At 51.9% G+C, this 16,610-nt stretch overlaps 1 protein-coding gene across 17 annotated transcripts in view; it reads right to left on the reverse strand.

The window, feature by feature from the left end:
• The window catches only part of NFASC (neurofascin), an 84,567-nt gene that overhangs the window by 50,411 nt on the left and 17,546 nt on the right, over positions 1-16,610 (reverse strand). For 7 of the 17 annotated variants that reach the window (XR_011682910.1, XM_071450483.1, XM_071450481.1 and 4 more), the window contains exons 2-11: positions 15,864-16,055; positions 15,365-15,382; positions 14,420-14,525; positions 14,071-14,267; positions 13,001-13,123; positions 10,120-10,290; positions 6,400-6,450; positions 1,875-1,986; positions 1,090-1,274; positions 412-543 (exon numbers count right to left, since the gene is read on the reverse strand). Coding sequence is in view for 16 of the 17 variants with exons in the window: in XM_071450483.1 (XP_071306584.1) it covers positions 412-543; positions 1,090-1,274; positions 1,875-1,986; positions 6,400-6,450; positions 10,120-10,290; positions 13,001-13,123; positions 14,071-14,267; positions 14,420-14,525; positions 15,365-15,382; positions 15,864-15,957 (1,189 nt within the window). In the remaining variant the exon portion in view is untranslated. The remainder of the gene's footprint in view (positions 1-411; positions 544-1,089; positions 1,275-1,874; positions 1,987-6,399; positions 6,451-10,119; positions 10,291-13,000; positions 13,124-14,070; positions 14,268-14,419; positions 14,526-15,364; positions 15,383-15,863; positions 16,056-16,610) is intronic. The other 10 variants (XM_071450476.1, XM_071450489.1, XM_071450487.1 and 7 more) reach the window with 3 other exon arrangements.

Raw genomic sequence — 16,610 nt, forward strand, 5'->3', positions numbered from 1 at the left:
TTGGGCTGGGATTTTGGAGAAGGAGACAACTGTGGCTCATGCTCAGCCACGAGGCCCTTGGCTGGGATTTTGGTGTGATTTCGGCTGGGATTTTGGTGTGATTTTCGCTGGGATTTTGGTGTGATTTCGGCTGGGATTTTGGAGGAGGAAGCCACTCCAGCTCGTGCTCAGCCAGGATATCCTTGGCTGGGATTTGGGCTGGGATTTTGGAGAAGGAGACAACTGTGGCTCACGCTCAGCCACGAGGCCCTTGGCTGGGATTTTGGTGTGATTTTCGCTGGGATTTTGGTGTGATTTCGGCTGGGATTTTGGAGGAGGAAGCCACTCTAGCTCGTGCTCAGCCAGGATATCCTTGGCAGGGATTTTGGGCTGGGATTTTGGAGAAGGGGGCCCAGTCTCTCCCGCACTCACATTCGATGGGCTCTCCGTTCACCAGCCACTGGATGGAGGGTTTGGGGTTGCCGTTGGCCCGGCACACGAGCCTGCCATCCTCACCGGGCGCCAGGATCAGGTTCTCCGGCTCATCCAGCCAGTAGGGAGCAGCTGGAAAACAGCCCCGCCCCGGTGACACAGGCACAGAGGCACCACCCCCAAATTCCCCCCTCCAACACTCCCTGGGGGAGGAAGGCGACGGAAAAACCGAGTGGGTTTGCCGGGATTTGGTGAAGGAGGAGAAACCCCTTTCCTCTCCCCGGCCACACAAACCCACCACCACTCCTGTCAGAGGGTTCCCATTTCCTGTTTTTGGGGCCGTTTGGACAAGATTTAATTCAAAAAAGGGACGATTTAGATGGGTTATTGGGATGGAATCAGGGTGAGGATGGAATTCCCAGACACGCTGTGGCTGCTCCGTCCCTGGAAGTGCCCAAGGCAGGGTTTGATAGGGCTTGGAGCAATGTGGGATCACGGAATGTGTCCTGGAACTGGGTGATCTCTGAAGTCCTTCTGACCCAGCCCATCCCACGATTCCCTGGAGAACACGGACCCTTTCCCAGGGAAAGGCCTCGCTGTCCCTCCCAGCATTCCATGAACGTCCCCTCCCGGCTCCGGGCAGCCAGGTCCCAAAGAGGGAAGGTAAAGGTGACGTACCCTTCACTCTCACCGAGATCGTGTGGCGGATGCTGCCCATCTTGTTGGAGGCCAGGCAGAAATACTCCCCGGAGTCCTCCTCGGACACGTTGGAGATGCGCAGGGCCTTGTTGAAGTTCTCCAGCTTGGTTTTACCCACCGGGAGCTCCCCGCCTTTCTTGTACCACATGATGTCCGGCGCTGGTCTGAGGAGAGGGGGGCAGGTCAGAGCTTTTCCAAAGGCCAGGGAATGACTCCCAAGTAAAGAGTTGGGATTCCTAAATAACACTGAAATTCCCATCTTGGGAGCCACCAAAAGCCAGGGGGAAGGTCTGATCTAACTGGTGGGCCACCCTTACTCCCACCACCCTCCTAAACCACAGCCCTGAGCATTCCCAGCGGGTCAGGAGCTTTGTTCTCCTCCTGATCCTCCTGGGAACGTAAGATCATGGAATTCTGGAATAGTTTGGGGTGGAAAGGACCTCAAAGCCCATCCCTGACCATGGTGTGATGGCATGGGCTGGACCACGAGCCCAGGACACTTCTTGGGGGACACAAATGTCCTCCCCCACAGTGTGGTGAGGAGCTCCCGGGAAATTCCCAAGTTTTAGGACAAACCAGTGGGGAATTATCTTTGGACAAGGATCTGAAGACACCTGGAAACCTCAGCATTTCCCATCTGCTCATCACACAGGTTACAGGAGCACTGTTAGCAGCTAAAAAGGAGGGAATGATCCCTTTTTCCCAATCCAGAGGTGATTCCTTGTGCTGATCCCGCCGGGAATTGCCCTCTCCATGGTACATACACTCCAGAGGCGATGCATTCCAGCAGGAGATCCACCCCTCGGAGCACCATCTGGCTGCTGGAAGTTCCGTAGGGATACATGAAGCTGGGAGTGGTTTCTGAGATCCCTCGGGCTGGAATCAGTGGGAGAGAAGGAAAAAAACGAAACAAAACCGAAAATAAAACCAAAGGAAAAACAAAATTAAAAAAAAAAAAAAGAAAAAAGAAAACAGAACACGGGTCTTTTAAAAGTCTCCGGGAATTCATGGAAGGCGTCACCTCCCCGGCCATCCTGGGATTCTGAACTCGCCCAGGAATGTGCCTGGAAAGGGGAGGAGGGCTCCAAATGAATTTGGGATTGAAAAAAAGAAGGGGAGAGAGAGGAAGTTTGGGAGGCAAGGGAGAGAAGGAGCAGCAGAGGGGACTGAGCACTGGGGATGGTCCCCATTCCATCAGTTCCTGCTTTTCCTGCCCCTCCCTGCCTCTGGAAAATGGGCTGGAATCAGATGGAATTGGGAAATATTGATGGATGTAACATGTAACAAAGGACAGCAGGAAAAATGGGCACGGAAAGGGTTTATTCAGACCCAGAGCTTCTTTTCCACAGAATTCTCCAGGACACGGAGCATTCCCAGGGCTCCAGCAGCACCAAGGAGGATTTCCAGCTTTCCTGGAGGCCTGGAAGGATGGTTCCCCTTGGAAAGAGACAGCTCAGCCACCAAAATGACCCATGTAGGGCTGGACAGGGAAGTTTAATGGGGAAAAAACAAAGGGAAGACACGAGACAATTCCCTACGGATCCACACACAGTGAAGGCCTCTGCGCAGGGGGAAGAAATTAATTATTCATGGAAAAAATTCCATTAAGGAGTGGAATGATTGACCTAGATCTGGATCAGTGAGGACAAAACAGGATGAGATGGGCGGGAAAGCCGCAGTAGCAGGGATGGAAGTTATGGGGTTAGGGAAGGGATGGGATGGGATCGGAGCATGGACACAAAAAATCCTGGAGCGACCCATGGGGAGAGACCAAAATTTCCTTGGGTCAGTGAGCAGGAGGATTTTGGGAACTTTGGGAAACTTCCAGGGGAAGGAGGAGGGGAGTGAGGATGGGGGCTGCTCCTGGAATTCCCACCCTAGGGAAGGAAAACCCAACCCCAGGATTCATCCATGGGAAGTTTGGAAGTGGCTCCACGCCCACATCCTGCCGCTCCCACGGGCTCCCAGTTAGTCAATTATGGATTAATGGATTACCAGGGCAGGAAAATCCCAACTTTATCCCGAAAATCCGACTTCTCCAGGCCTGTCTGCATCCCTGCTCCTGGTTTAGTCTCATTCCTGGTGAAACCAGCCCGACCCATCCCAGGGCAGAGCTCCCAAATCTCCGCCGCAACCGGGAGCTTCTCCCGCCAAATCAGAAAATGGGAATTAATTATTTTATCAGCCAAGATTGGCTTTGATCAGGATTTTTTCCCACTCTGGATCCTGTGGGATAACTGGAAGCGGAGCAAGCTGGATTTTACAAGCCTGTATTAATGATGGCAATTAAAAATCAGGGGGATTAATTAGTACCCTCCTGGCTTTAATGAGCCTTAGGACAGCATGGAAAAAAACCTGATTTTTGCCTCAGCACAGCACCATTAATAAATAATAAATAGCAATTAATAAATAATAAATATTTTGCTGTTTCTAACAGGGAGCAGCCAGAAATTCCCTCAGAACCAGAGGCTCTGAGCATGTGGAAGTTCCAGCTGGAAGTGTCACAGGTTTCCCTCATCCCTCTGGACGGATCCAAGCTGGAAAAACAAATCCTGGGGCTGTTTATTTCGGCTTAAAAACTGACTCTGCTCCCAAGTTTTGCTGTGAATTGGGATCATCTCAGAAACATCTGATTCACATCCCAGAGATGCCCCTTTCCCATCTAAAATTCCTCCATCAGCTCTCTTTTCCAGGGATGTGCTCATCCCAACACATCCCAGCTGCTCAGCCCCAGGTTTGCCAAAAAAAAAAAAAAAAGAGAGGAAAAGGAACAAAACAAGGTTTTAATTCTATTGAAAAGGGCAAAAAGCGGGAAATTCTGCTAATGAAATGTTCCATTTATCCTTTTGGATCATTTTTCCCTGATAATGGTCCACAGAATTCTGGGAATTATCATTGCAAGCCCTGGGGACAAGGGGTGGGTGACACTTCCTGTGGTTATCCCGGCCCTGCAGAGGAATCTGGGACAAGCGTCCCTCAAATCTCCTGTGCTCCACATCCCCACCAGCAGATCCCACATTCCCAAGCTCAGGAACATCCTGGGAATGGGATTCCCAGCCTTCCAGACCCCTTTTCCAGCTTCCTCTGGAGCTGAGCCGGGATCCTGGGGATCTGCACCTCAAGGAAGAGCAGCCAAGAGCCCCAAATCCCCCCAGCACCCCAAATCCTTGGGATTCACGTCCCTCTCCACATCCCAAAGCTCCAGAATTCCCAGCCAGGTCATTCCAGGGAGGAGCACTGGGGCAGCCGCAAGGCAAAGGACTGAGGGGAGGAATTGTTACCCCCAGCTCATTAATTACTGAGTTAATTAAGGCCTGGGTCGGAGTCCAGGTCTGCACAGGGGTGGGAGAGGGGGATCTGAATCCTCTGGAGCCAGGAAGTTTTCCATGGAATGTTACAACAGGAGGAGCAGGAAGTTTCTCCCGTGCACCCATGAAACGAGGGACAGAATGGGATTGTGTGGATAAAATCCCATTTTCCTGGTGGAGCCAATCTCAGGATCCCTTTTCCCTGAACGAAGATATCCAATGGGAAATCCAGGAAAACTCTCCCCTGGAATTCCCTTTGTCCCTGTGTCCCATCTCTTGTCTCCTCCCTTCCAGGTGGTTGATACTGCTCCCACCGAAGCTGATTTTGCTGCCAACCCCTTTTCCCAGCCGTTTTTCCGAACATTCCCAGGCTGTCCGGTCCATTCCAGCATTTCCTCCCTCCCAGGCTGGTTCTGCCTTTCCCAGCTCCTCAGCTCCCTCCAGGCCCTCCTGCTCCCCATGCCAGGATCCCAATTCCCTTGGCCGTGCCCCGGCCTGGCACATCCCGCTCCTCTCCAGCTCTCCCAGCTGGCAGTGCCCTCCTTGTCCCCAAAAGTCCCCGTGGGATGGGAATGGTGCCCTGAGGGAGCTCCGGCTCCACGGGGATTTCACTCCAGGACACGGTGGGGACAGCAAGGGACGTTCCCAGAGCTGACCCCACACAAGCCTGGTCCCAAAAGCAGCAGGAAGGGCAGGAAGCGAATCCTGTCTGGGACAGCTCCGGATCTGGGAGCAGTTGGAATCTCTGGTGGCTTTGGAGAGGGGGTGACATTCCCAGGATTCCCAAACCTGCCCCATCTCCCACTCCCTGAAATCCCTCACTGCTGCTCTTGTTATCCCAACACATCCCTGACAATTCCAACCCGTTCCCAGGGCAGCCATCCTGGGGGTTTTGTGCCTGGAGCACCATTTAGGATTTTGGGATGAACTTCTCCCAAAAGGGGCAGAATCCAGAGAGAATTCCCTGTCCAGATTTAGGATTTTGGGATGGGATTCTCCCAATATGCACAGAATCCAGAGGGAATTCCCTGCCCAGATTTAGCATTTTGAGATGGGATTCTCCCAATATGCACAGAATCCAGAGGGAATTCCCTGCCCATATTTAGGATTTGGGGATGGGATTCTCCCACCAGGCACAGAATCCAGAGGGAATTCCCTGCCCAGATTTAGCATTTGGGGATGGGATTCTCCCAATATGCACAGAATCCAGAGGGGATTCCCTGCCCAGATTTAGGATTTGGGGATGGGATTCTCCCACCAGGCACAGAATCCAGAGGGAATTCCCTGCCCAGATTTAGCATTTGGGGATGGGATTCTCCCAATATGCACAGAATCCAGAGGGAATTCCCTGTCCAGATTTAGGATTTGGGGATGGGATTCTCCCAATATGCACAGAATCCAGAGGGAATTCCCTGTCCAGATTTAGGAATTTGGGATGGGATTCTCCCACCAGGCACAGAATCCAGAGGGAATTTCCTGTCCCAACAAAGGGCAGGATCCTGTGGAAGCATCCAGCTCATGTCCAACCTCTCTGCACAGGAACCATACAGATTTCAGAAAAACCCAAATATTCCTCTTTTTCTCCCCTCTTTTTATCCCTGCCCGACTTCATCTGGAAATCCCAGGAATGCTCCTGCTGGAAATGTTCTTCTGGAGACACAGAAAAGAGGGATGAGGATCTGACATTTAAATCCCGAGCTTTGCTCAGGAGGGACCAAACTCAGCTCAGCCACATGGGGCAGACCCTACAAAACCCAAACCTCCCAAGCTGGGCTTAACTCACTCAAACCCCGCTCAGCAGAGACGGGGAACTTTGTGGGGTTTTGTGGCCACTTGGATGGATTTATGCCGATAAATTTTGGCAAAGCTGAGGCCACGATGGGGACGTGGTGACAGCAAAAGGACACGGGCAGGGAATGGGGTCAGTGGGGTTAGGCGGGACTGGGTTAAGCCGGGACTCCCAAAGCCAGCGTGGACTCACCGCGGTACATGGCGGGGGAATTTCCTAAGGACGTTTCGTTATGGGACTTCTCTGCAATTGAACAAAACACCGTGAGCAGCGCCGGGGAGGCGGGGACAGCGTGGGAAGGGGACACAGGAACTCCCAAAAAACAGCCAGGATTGGGGACACAGGAACTCCCAAAAAACAGCCAGGATTAGGGACACAGGGACATCCCAAAAAACAGCCAGGGTGGGGACACGGGGACATCCCAAAAAACAGCCAGGATGGGGAACATGGGGAATTCAAAAAAACAGCCAGGGTGGGGGACATGGGGAATTCCCAAAAAATATCGAGGATGGGACAGGGTGGGGAACACTGGGACATCCCAAAAAACAGCCAAGATGGGGACATGGGGACATCCCAAAAACCACAAGGACACGGAAATTCCCAAAAACAGCCAAGATGGGGACATGGGGACATCCCAAAAACCACAAGGATGGGGGACACGGAAATTCCCAAAAACAGCCAAGATAGGGACATGGGGACATCCCAAAAACCACAAGGACACGGAAATTCCCAAAAACAGCCAAGATGGGGACATGGGGACATCCCAAAAACCACAAGGATGGGGGACACGGAAATTCCCAAAAACAGCCAAGATAGGGACATGGGGACATCCCAAAAACCACAAGGACGCGGGACATGGAAATTCCCCAAAACAGCCAAGATGGAGGACATGGGGACATCCCAAAAAACAGCCAGAATGGGGACACGGGGAATTCCCAAAAAGCAGCAAGGACGGGGGACATGAGGACATTCCAAAAAGCAGCAAGGATGGGACAGGGTGGGGAACATGAGAATTCCCAAAACTCATCAAGATGGGCCAGGGTAGGGGACATGGGGACATCCCAAAAAACAGCCAAGGTGGGGGACATGGGGAATTCCCAAAAAAAAAGACCAAAAGATAGCACAGGGTGGGAGACGTGGGGACATCCCAAAAAACCAGTCAGGATGGAGACATGGGGGAATTCCCGAAAACCAGCAAGGACAGGACAGGGCAGGGAACACCAGAATTCCCAGAAATCAGCAAGCATGGGAGAGGCTGGAGCAGGGATCCAAAAGCACTCGGAGCACGGCGCCTTCCAGGACAAACACAGCAGGAGCAGCAGGAAAAGGGGCTGATTTCCCTCTCCAAGGGGTGGGAAAAGCCTAAAGTGTGGGAATTGTAGAGCAAATATTTCCTTGGAATGTTTTACTCTTCGGAATCTTTGGGAAAACCCAAAAACTGGAGCAATTTGGTTTTTTTTTTCTCTGATTTCTCTGATTTTTGATTACAAAAATTCCATATTCCAGCTGCTTTTTCCCATGGGATGGACACAGCTGGACAGTGATGTAGGAAGACAAGGAGGAGATGAAATAATAATAATTATTATTATTTTTATTATTATTATTAGGTTTTAAAAACACAACCTGCTATAACATAATAATAATGATAATGATGATGATGATGATAATAATAATAATAATAATAATAATAATAATAATAATAATAATAATTTTTTAGAGCACAACCTGCTGTAAAATCCCTTTGAAGGGGCCAAACCCAGGGATTGAGGCTGAGATGATCCAAGAGCTTGGGACAAATCCGACCTCATCTCCTTCCAACACTTTATGGATAAAGAATTTTTTAAAATTGGAAATTAAAGCCTCAGTTCCAAAATTTATAAGGAATCTGGGAGGTTCCTGGGGTGGAATTTGCCTCTGATCCTACAGCAGCTGTTTCCCAAGGAAAACTGGAAGAGAAGGATTTGATTTTCCAAGGTCTGGGAATTGAAGGGATGTGGGGACACCTGAGGGGAGATCAAATCTGTGAAATTCCACCTGGATTTCATCCAGGTCACTTCCAGAGCTGGATAAATCACCAGGGTGGAGCCCTTGGAGGCTCCAAACCCCACAGATCTTTGTTTGCTGGGATTTTTTCCCAAAAATAAACGCTGGGATTTTCTCTGCCCAGCTCTTCAAACAAACATTAGGAATTCACAGACAATATCCAGAATTTACAAATTATATCCAGAATGAACGAGCTGCCCACATTCCCAGCACTGGGAAAGAACTCACTGGAATGATTTAAATTCCCTACTCCAGCTTTGCACCGAGGAGGAGCTGCTACACCAAGGTGGAAACCTCGTCACTCCCAGCTCCCTCTCATCACATTCCTGCTCATTCAGACTGCCAGGAAATCAAATTAAATTCCTCCCACCAACATCCAGGAGCGCCTGGTGCTTCCCAAAACCCCGCCAGCACCTCCCAGTTGGATCTTCCTGGGAATGCTGGGAATGGGCGGGAGCTCCTGCCCACTGATGGTTGATGTTCGTGGGGATTTTGTCACCTTAAGCCCCTGTGACAGCTCAGGGTCGTTGTGTCCCTCAAATCACCCCCATTCCCTCTTCCAGAGTCACCCCAGTGCACCAGGAATTCCTTTTGGATGAGAATTCCTGGAGGAAAATGTGCCCTGGAAAGGCCTGGAGCCAATGGAAAGGCTCCAGAGAGAGCCCCTGGTGTCCCCTCATCGGTGCTCGGTGGGGACACCTGGGGACTCCCATCCCGAGTGTCCCACCAGATTCCAGAGGCTCCCACCAGATTCCAGAGGCTCCCACCAGATTCCAGAGGCCCCCACCAGATTCCTTGAGGCACTTCCTGGAGCAAAGGAGGCCCAGGAATATCCACGGCCACATTCCACACTCATTTTTCCACCTCCAATCCCCCGGAGCCAGCCACAGCCCCTCCGCCTTCCCAAAACATCCCTGGACATTTTACATTTCCCTGAACGCGGTGGGAATGTGGCAGCGCTCCCAGTTTTATCCCAAAGGTGTGGAATTGGTGATTCCTGCTCCGAGTTACCTCTGGGTATTTTACACTTGCCTGGAGATGAATCCCCTGATGATAAAGGAACAGTCTCCAGTTCATCCCGAACACACAGAACCAGTGATCCCTGCCCCAAATCACCTCTGGATATTTTACATTTCCCTGGAGGCAGCAGGAATGCTCCTGATGTGTCAAAACTCTGCAGTTTATCCCAAACACACAGAACTGGTGATCCCTGCGTTTCCCTGGAGGTGATGGGGATGCTCCATATGGGCTGAAACGCTCCCTGTTTTACCCCAGACACACGGAATTGGCGATTCCTGTACGAAAGATTCCATTTCCCTGGAGATGGTGGGAATGTGGGAATGCCCCATTTGTGAAACACTCCCCAGCTAACCCCAAACACATGGAATTGATGATTCCTGCATTTTCCTGGAGGCGGTGGGAATGCCCCAAATGTGCTGAAACACTCCCAGTTCTATCCCAACATCGGGATTTGGTGACTCCTGCTTCAAGTTACCTCTGGATATTTTACACTTCTCTGGAGACACTGGGAATGCCACATCTCTGTCAAAACATTCCCATTTTTACCCCAAACACAAGAAATTGGCAATTCCTGCATTTCCCTGGAGACGTTGGGAACCCCCGTCTGTGAAACACTCCCAGTTTTACCCCAAACACACGGAATTATTGGCAATTCCTGCACCAAACCACCTCTGGAACCCTAAAACCATGAAGCCACAACCCCTCCCTCCCCACCCACCCCAAAACCACCCAAACCCCTCCTTGCCCCTCCTGAACCAAACCACGGGAGCCACTCTTCACTTACTGGATTCCTGGCCGGAAAACCCTTTGGAATGGAGCCCAAACCGGTCCCCCCAGTGAGCCACTTACTGGTTTTGACCTTGAGGGTGTAGGGGTTCTTCTGCTGGATGGTGTGGGTGAAGTGGAAGCGGGCGTTGCAGCTGTAGTCGGTCAGCGCGTCCTGCGCCAGCACGTTGGAGAAGTAAAGGTCCCCGTTGTGGCCTTGGGACACGCGCTTGTCCTGCGGGATCGGCTCCATGGCTGCATAGGGGAGAGGCCGGGAATTCAGGCCCAGGCGGGGATTCAAGGCCCAGGCGGGGATTCAAGGCCCAGGCGGGGATTCAAGGCCCAGGCGGGGATTCAAGGCCCAGGCGGGGATTCAAGGCCCAGGCGGGGATTCAGGCCCAGGCGGGGATTCAAGGCCCAGGCGGGGATTCGGGGCCCAGGCGGGGATTCGGGGCCCAGGCGGGGATTCGGGGCCCAGGCGGGGATTCGGGGCCCAGGCGGGGATTCGGGGCCCAGGCGGGGATTCGGGGCCCACGCGGGGATTCGGGGCCCACGCGGGGATTCGGGGCCCACGCGGGGATTCGGGGCCCACGCGGGGATTCGGGGCCCACGCGGGGATTCGGGGCCCACGCGGGGATTCGGGGCCCACGCGGGGATTCGGGGCCCACGCGGGGATTACGGAGAATGGGAATGGCGGAGGGATGAGGTTTGGGGTGTGTGAGTTGTGGAGCAGGGGTGGTGGCGAGCCTGAAGTAGGAAGAAGGGCCCTAAACTCACAGAAGCTGCCCTAAATTAGCAGGAAGTGCCCTAAATTAGTGGTTATTACCCTAAACTAGCAGGAAGTGTCCTAAGTTAGCAGAAAAAAAACTCCTAAATTACTGCAACGCCCCTAAATTACAACAACAACCCTAAACTAGCAGAAGGTGTCCTAAGTTAGCAGAAAAAAACCCCTAAATTAGCAGAAAGTACCCTTAATTAGCAGTAATTACCCCAAACTACCAGCCATGACCTAACCTAGCAGAAAGTGTCCAAAGTTAGCAGAAAAAAAAAAAAAAACTAAACTACCAGTAACAACCCTAAACTACCCCAAACTAGCAGTGCCATGGTTTGACACCGGGACAATGCCAGTGCCCCCATGAGAATACCCTCTCCCTGGTTTCTGCTGTGAGATGTGACCAGGAATAAGCAAAGCAGGCTCCCACTTAGGAAAGAAAAAAAAATAAATTTATTAACTAAACTACGAGGGAAAGGAAAAAAAGAAACACATAAGGAAAATAAAAACTTCACAAATACATCTCCTCCTCCTCCCCACCAAATTCCCAATACAATACATCCCCCAAATCATCGACTCTCAGTCCGGCACCACCCTTGAGAATACTCAATCCTCAGTTCATCAAGAGGAGAAGGAGTCCTTCTTGTGCCAATGGGGACCTCTTCCTTTCATGTCCAGCCCTCTCACCACTGAACACGGACCAGAGCTGCTCCTAGGGTTGTCCTTTTAAGGATGCTTCGTCTCACTCCAAAAAGGCACAGTCTCAACTTTGGGACATCTGTCCCCCCCATATTTTTTCACCCCCTAGGGCCGAGGGGCACCAACACTGAACCCTCTTGGTTCTGAGGCACTGCCTCCCCCTAGAATGCAGTCTCTGTATCACAAGGAACATGGTTCTGTCCATGGCTGTACAAAAAGAGTCCAGCAAAAGCCACTCCATCATATCTTCCCACTAAGATTCTTCTCTATTCTTCCACCATCTCTCACTTGCCCAGACCTCTCTCACACTTGCCCATTTCCTTCTTCATCTTCCACTCTATCTCTCTTCTAGGAAAAGTTAATGTTCTGTAAAGTTCTTATTGTCCGAAAAGGGGTTAAAAGCTCCTAAAAGCGGCCGGCTGCACCCCCACCCTCTTCTTCTCCTTCCCAGCCGTGCTGCCGGCACAGGCCCATGTTTATCCAGTTTCAAGGTGACAGTCCCAGGCACCGGCTCTCTCTCTCTCTCTGTCTCCCAGAGCCCCATGGCTCCCGGTCTCTCTGTCTCTGTCTCCCAGGCGGGGCTGCCCGATGGCTCCCGGTGTCTCTCTCTGTCTCTGTCTCCCAGAGCCCCATGGCTCCCGGTGTCTCTCCCTCTCTCTCTCTGTCTCCCAGAGCCCGATGGCTCCAGGTCTCTCTCTCTCTCTGCCTCTGTCTCCCAGAGCCCGATGGCTCCCGGTCTCTCTCTCCCTCTCTCTCTCTGTCTCCCAGAGCCCCATGGCTCCCGGTCTCTCTCCCTCTCTCTCTCTGTCTCCCAGAGCCTGATGGCTCCAGGTCTCTCTCTCTCTCTCTCTCTGTCTCCCAGAGCCCGATGGCTCCCGGTCTCTCTCTCCTTCTCTCTTCCACCCTTCCATCCCCCGGCCTCAGGCCTACCTCTCCCGGCCTCGTGGCTTTTCCTCTCCCGAACTTTTTCCCGCCGGAAACTCAAGGGAGCCGCCCAGGGGCGAGCCCTGCTTTTAACCCCGTGTTCTCTGAGGCGGATCCAGTCCCAATGGCCACATTAGGTGCCAATATTAAAATCTGAGCACCAATTGGCCTGACCACAGCATCCCAGAAAACATATTTCCTGTCAAACCGCCACAAGCAGAAAGGGTCCTAAATTAGCAGTAATTACCCTAAACTATAAGCAATTACCCTAAGCTCGAAGCCACGATCCTAAACTAGCAGAAACAACCCTAATCAAGCAGAAATTACCCTAAACTATCAGGACCAGCCCACAAGTAGCAGAAAGTGCCCTAAACTAATAGAAATTACCCCAAACTAGCAGAAACAACCCTAAACTATCAGGACCAACACTAAACAATCAGGAATAACCCCAGGCCGACAGAAACAACCCCAAACTATCAGCAACAGCTCCAGCCATGGTTATTTTAAATCCCACAGACGATGGAGCCGCCATTCCCAGAATTCCAGGTGGGAAAGGCGCTCCCGACTCACAGCTGCTCATCCAGAAGATGACGGGCTCGGGGAGGCCGGGCGGGGGATTGCACTGCAGGCTCAGCGGGGCCCCCTCATCCACCTCGATCACATCCACCTTCTCCTTGGGCCACAGAGGAGATTCTGCCACGGGAAGCAAAGGAAAGTGAGGAAAGGAGGGAAGGATTCCTCAGGAGTGATTCCCGCTGGATCCGGCCTGGTTTCAGAGGAAAATTCTTCTGGGCGCGTGCAAAACTCCGTGGAATTTATCCCCTGAAATTCATGCCCCCAAATCCATCCCTCAAATCCACACCCTCCAAATCCATCCCTGGAATCTGCACCCTTGAATTCATATCCTCAATTCCATCCCCACGATTCCATCCTCTTAAATCCATGTCCTCAAGTCCATACTCAAATCCATACCCTGAAATCCATCTCTTTAATTTCATCCATCAAATCCATCCCTGGAATCCTTGCCCTTAAATTCTTGTCCTCAATTCCACACCCTCAGTTCCATGCCCTCAAATCCATACCCCTAAATTCATCCATCAAATCCATCTCTGAAATCCACAGCTTAAATGCATGTCCTCAATTCCATCGCTTTAAAATCCACGTCCTCAGTCCATATTCAAATCCATACCCTGAAATCCATCCCTGAAATCCTTACCCTTAAATTCATATCCTCAATTCCACACCCTCAAATCCATCCCTGAAATCCATACCCTCAAATTCATATCCTCAGTTCAACACCCTCAAATCCATACCCTGAAATCCATCCCCCAAATCCATCTCTGAAATCCTTACCCTTAAATTCATATCCACAATTCCACACCCTGAAATCCATACCCTTAAATTCATATCCTCAATTCCACACCCTCAATTCCATCCCTGAAATCCATACCCTTAAATTCATATCCTCAATTCCACACCCTCAAATCCATCCCCTCAAATCCATCCCTTCCACCCAGAGCAATTCCCAGCCACAGCCCCATTCCTCCCCTGTCTCCTGGACACACCTGGAGCCGTTTGAGCGCTGGATATTCCCCCCCAAACCTCCCGTGGCCCTGCTCTGCTTCCCTGGAATGACTCACTGGAAACCTGGAGGTGGATTTTGCTGGAAAGGGCCGTGCCGTAGTCGTTCCTGGCGAAGCACTGGTACTCGCCCTCGTAGTCGTCGGGCCGGCCCCCGCTGTGGAAGTCGATGACCAAAGTCCCCGATCTCCTTCTCATGGACACCTTGGGATCCTTGGCCACGTTGAAGAACTTCCCATTCCGCGTCCAGGAAAAGCTGAAATGGCAAGGAAGAGCTGAGTTTGGAACCACATCCCCAAGGAGGTCCCTGCCGGTGGTGGGGCAGCAGCGGGATGGGCCGGGCAGGGAGGGTGGGAGAGGCTCTGGAGTGGTGAGGGACAGTGGGATGAGAGCTGGGAATGCACTCACGTGGGAACGGGGTTGCCTTTGGCTTCGCATTCGATGAAGATGTTGTCCCTGGGATCCACGATGTAATCCTTGATGGATTGCTTGGTGATCGTGGGGGGCTGCGGCACTGCGAGGAATGGGAAATCCATGAGGAACCAGGGGAGATCCCTCAGTGCCATCCCACAGCAATTCCTGCTGGGATCTCAGCTCCTTCCCCCGGCTGGGTGTGTGATTTGGAGGTGGAATCCTGAGGAAATTCCTGTGATTTCCATGAATTCATCACCTCTCGGAGCATCACAGAGTCCAGACTCCCCTCTAAGGACCAAAAATCCTCAATTCCCTCTCTGTATCTTGGTCTCCTTAGGGAATGTCCCAATTCCAGCCTCCTGTTCCCACAGGGTGAATCCAGTGGGAATTCATCCTGGATCTGCAGCTCAGAAGGGGCTGGGTCAGGGATTCTGAGAAATTCCTCATGCAAGGAAGAGATTCCAGCCCCCCAGGATGAGCCCAAAGGAGCTCAGACCTGGAATTTAGGAGAGCAGGGAGGGAAAAAGGGACACAGGAACCCCATGGATGGGATAGGACCCAGCCCTGATCTCTGAACTGCAGATCCCATCTCCTGGGGAGAAGATCCAAGGCTGTTTCTTCATCCTCTGAGATCCAGGGATGCTCCCAACTCATCAGGATGTGAGGCTGAGCCTGGAACAGGTGCCAGGAGGGGATTCCTGCCCTTCTCCAAACCCAAACCCTGCAGGAACAACTTTTCCATGGCAAACACAGCCCAGCCCCTGCTCTGGGGACAGCACAGAGAGCTGGGAGCTCTTCCCAAGCTGCTCCAGCCTTTCCATGCCTTTCCCAACCTGGACATGCAGGAAAAGTGGCTCGGAAGGGGCCACATCCCCCTTGTGCCACCACCAGCCACTGCTCAGGGACCCCTCATGCAGTTTTGGGGAAGGGAACACTTACATTCACTCTGGATATTTGCTGTTATTCCCAAAGGGAAAGCATAGAGGGGAAAAAGACAGGAGGTTAATTCAACCTGTTCTGGCTTTGCTTTGTTCCCAGCAGAGCCAGAAAACAAATCCAGTTTTTGCAGGCCTTGGAAACCCTAGACAAAAACCCCTTTTCCTTCCGAATGTGGAGGAGAAAACCTAATTGTGGGGGAGAAAAGCCGACTGTGGAGAGGAAAACCCAAATGTGGAGGAGAAAAACCAAATGTGGAGGAGAAAATCCAAATGTGGAGGAGAAAATTCAATTGTCAAGGAGAAAACCCAAGTGTGGAGGAGAAAATCCAAATTTGGAGAAGAAAACCCAAATGTGGAGAAGAAAACCCAAATGTGGAGGAGAACAATCCAAATGTGGAGGAGAAAATCCGCCTGGGGCGTTCCCACCTTCATCCCACCTCCTCCCCACCCCAGCAAGGAATTTTTGGGAAGGAACTGGAGAGGATAAATGCCAAACTTACGGTCCAGGGGGACCTCGATGGCGCTGACGAGGTGCTGGAGGCAGAGGGCGAAGGCAATTCCGGCGCAGGTGGCCTGGGCTCTCCTTGGGATCATCTTGGAATTTCCCTGTGTGGCCTCAGGACCTTGGGATGTCCCCTGGGGTGGCTTTGGGGTGTCCCCCGGGGTGGTGGCACATGCAGAGGGATCCTCAGCTGGAAAACAAAAACAACCCCAGAGTCACATTGCTGAGCCAATCCTGGCTCCTTCCCTTTGGAAATTTCGGGGACGCGGCATTTCTGCCCTAAAAATGGTGGGAATGGGGCCAGGAATGGTGGCCAGGATTTGGGGAACACGTGGGAACAGCTCTCCCGAGCCCAGGATTGTCTCCTGCTGGAAGGATTTATGGGGTTGTTTGGGCTCCAGTCCTGGAGTGAGTGCCCAGGGACCAAGAGAAAATTCCTGGGAGCAGTGGGCTCCAAATGGAGCCCGTGGGATTGAATAAAAATGCGGATTTGCTGTTGAAAAAATTAATAATAATTGTATTTTATGTGTAAAAATTACTGAGGGATATCCAACCCCTCAGGGCGTCGGGATGAGCTCAGGGGTCTAGAGCTGTTGTCCCAAAAAATTCCTGGCATTGATCCAGCAGAATTCTAGGATTGGGATTTTTCCCAACTGGTCTCCAAACAATCCCATTCCCAGCCAGGATCCAGATGTTCCCCTCGCTGCTGCCAGATGCTGTGGAAGTGACAGCCTGGCCAGAAAGT

This window comes from Agelaius tricolor, unplaced genomic scaffold (assembly GCF_023055355.1).
Source record: "Agelaius tricolor isolate 1412-34295 unplaced genomic scaffold, bAgeTri1.0.p SCAF_30, whole genome shotgun sequence".
NCBI classification, from domain to species: Eukaryota; Metazoa; Chordata; class Aves; order Passeriformes; family Icteridae; genus Agelaius; species Agelaius tricolor.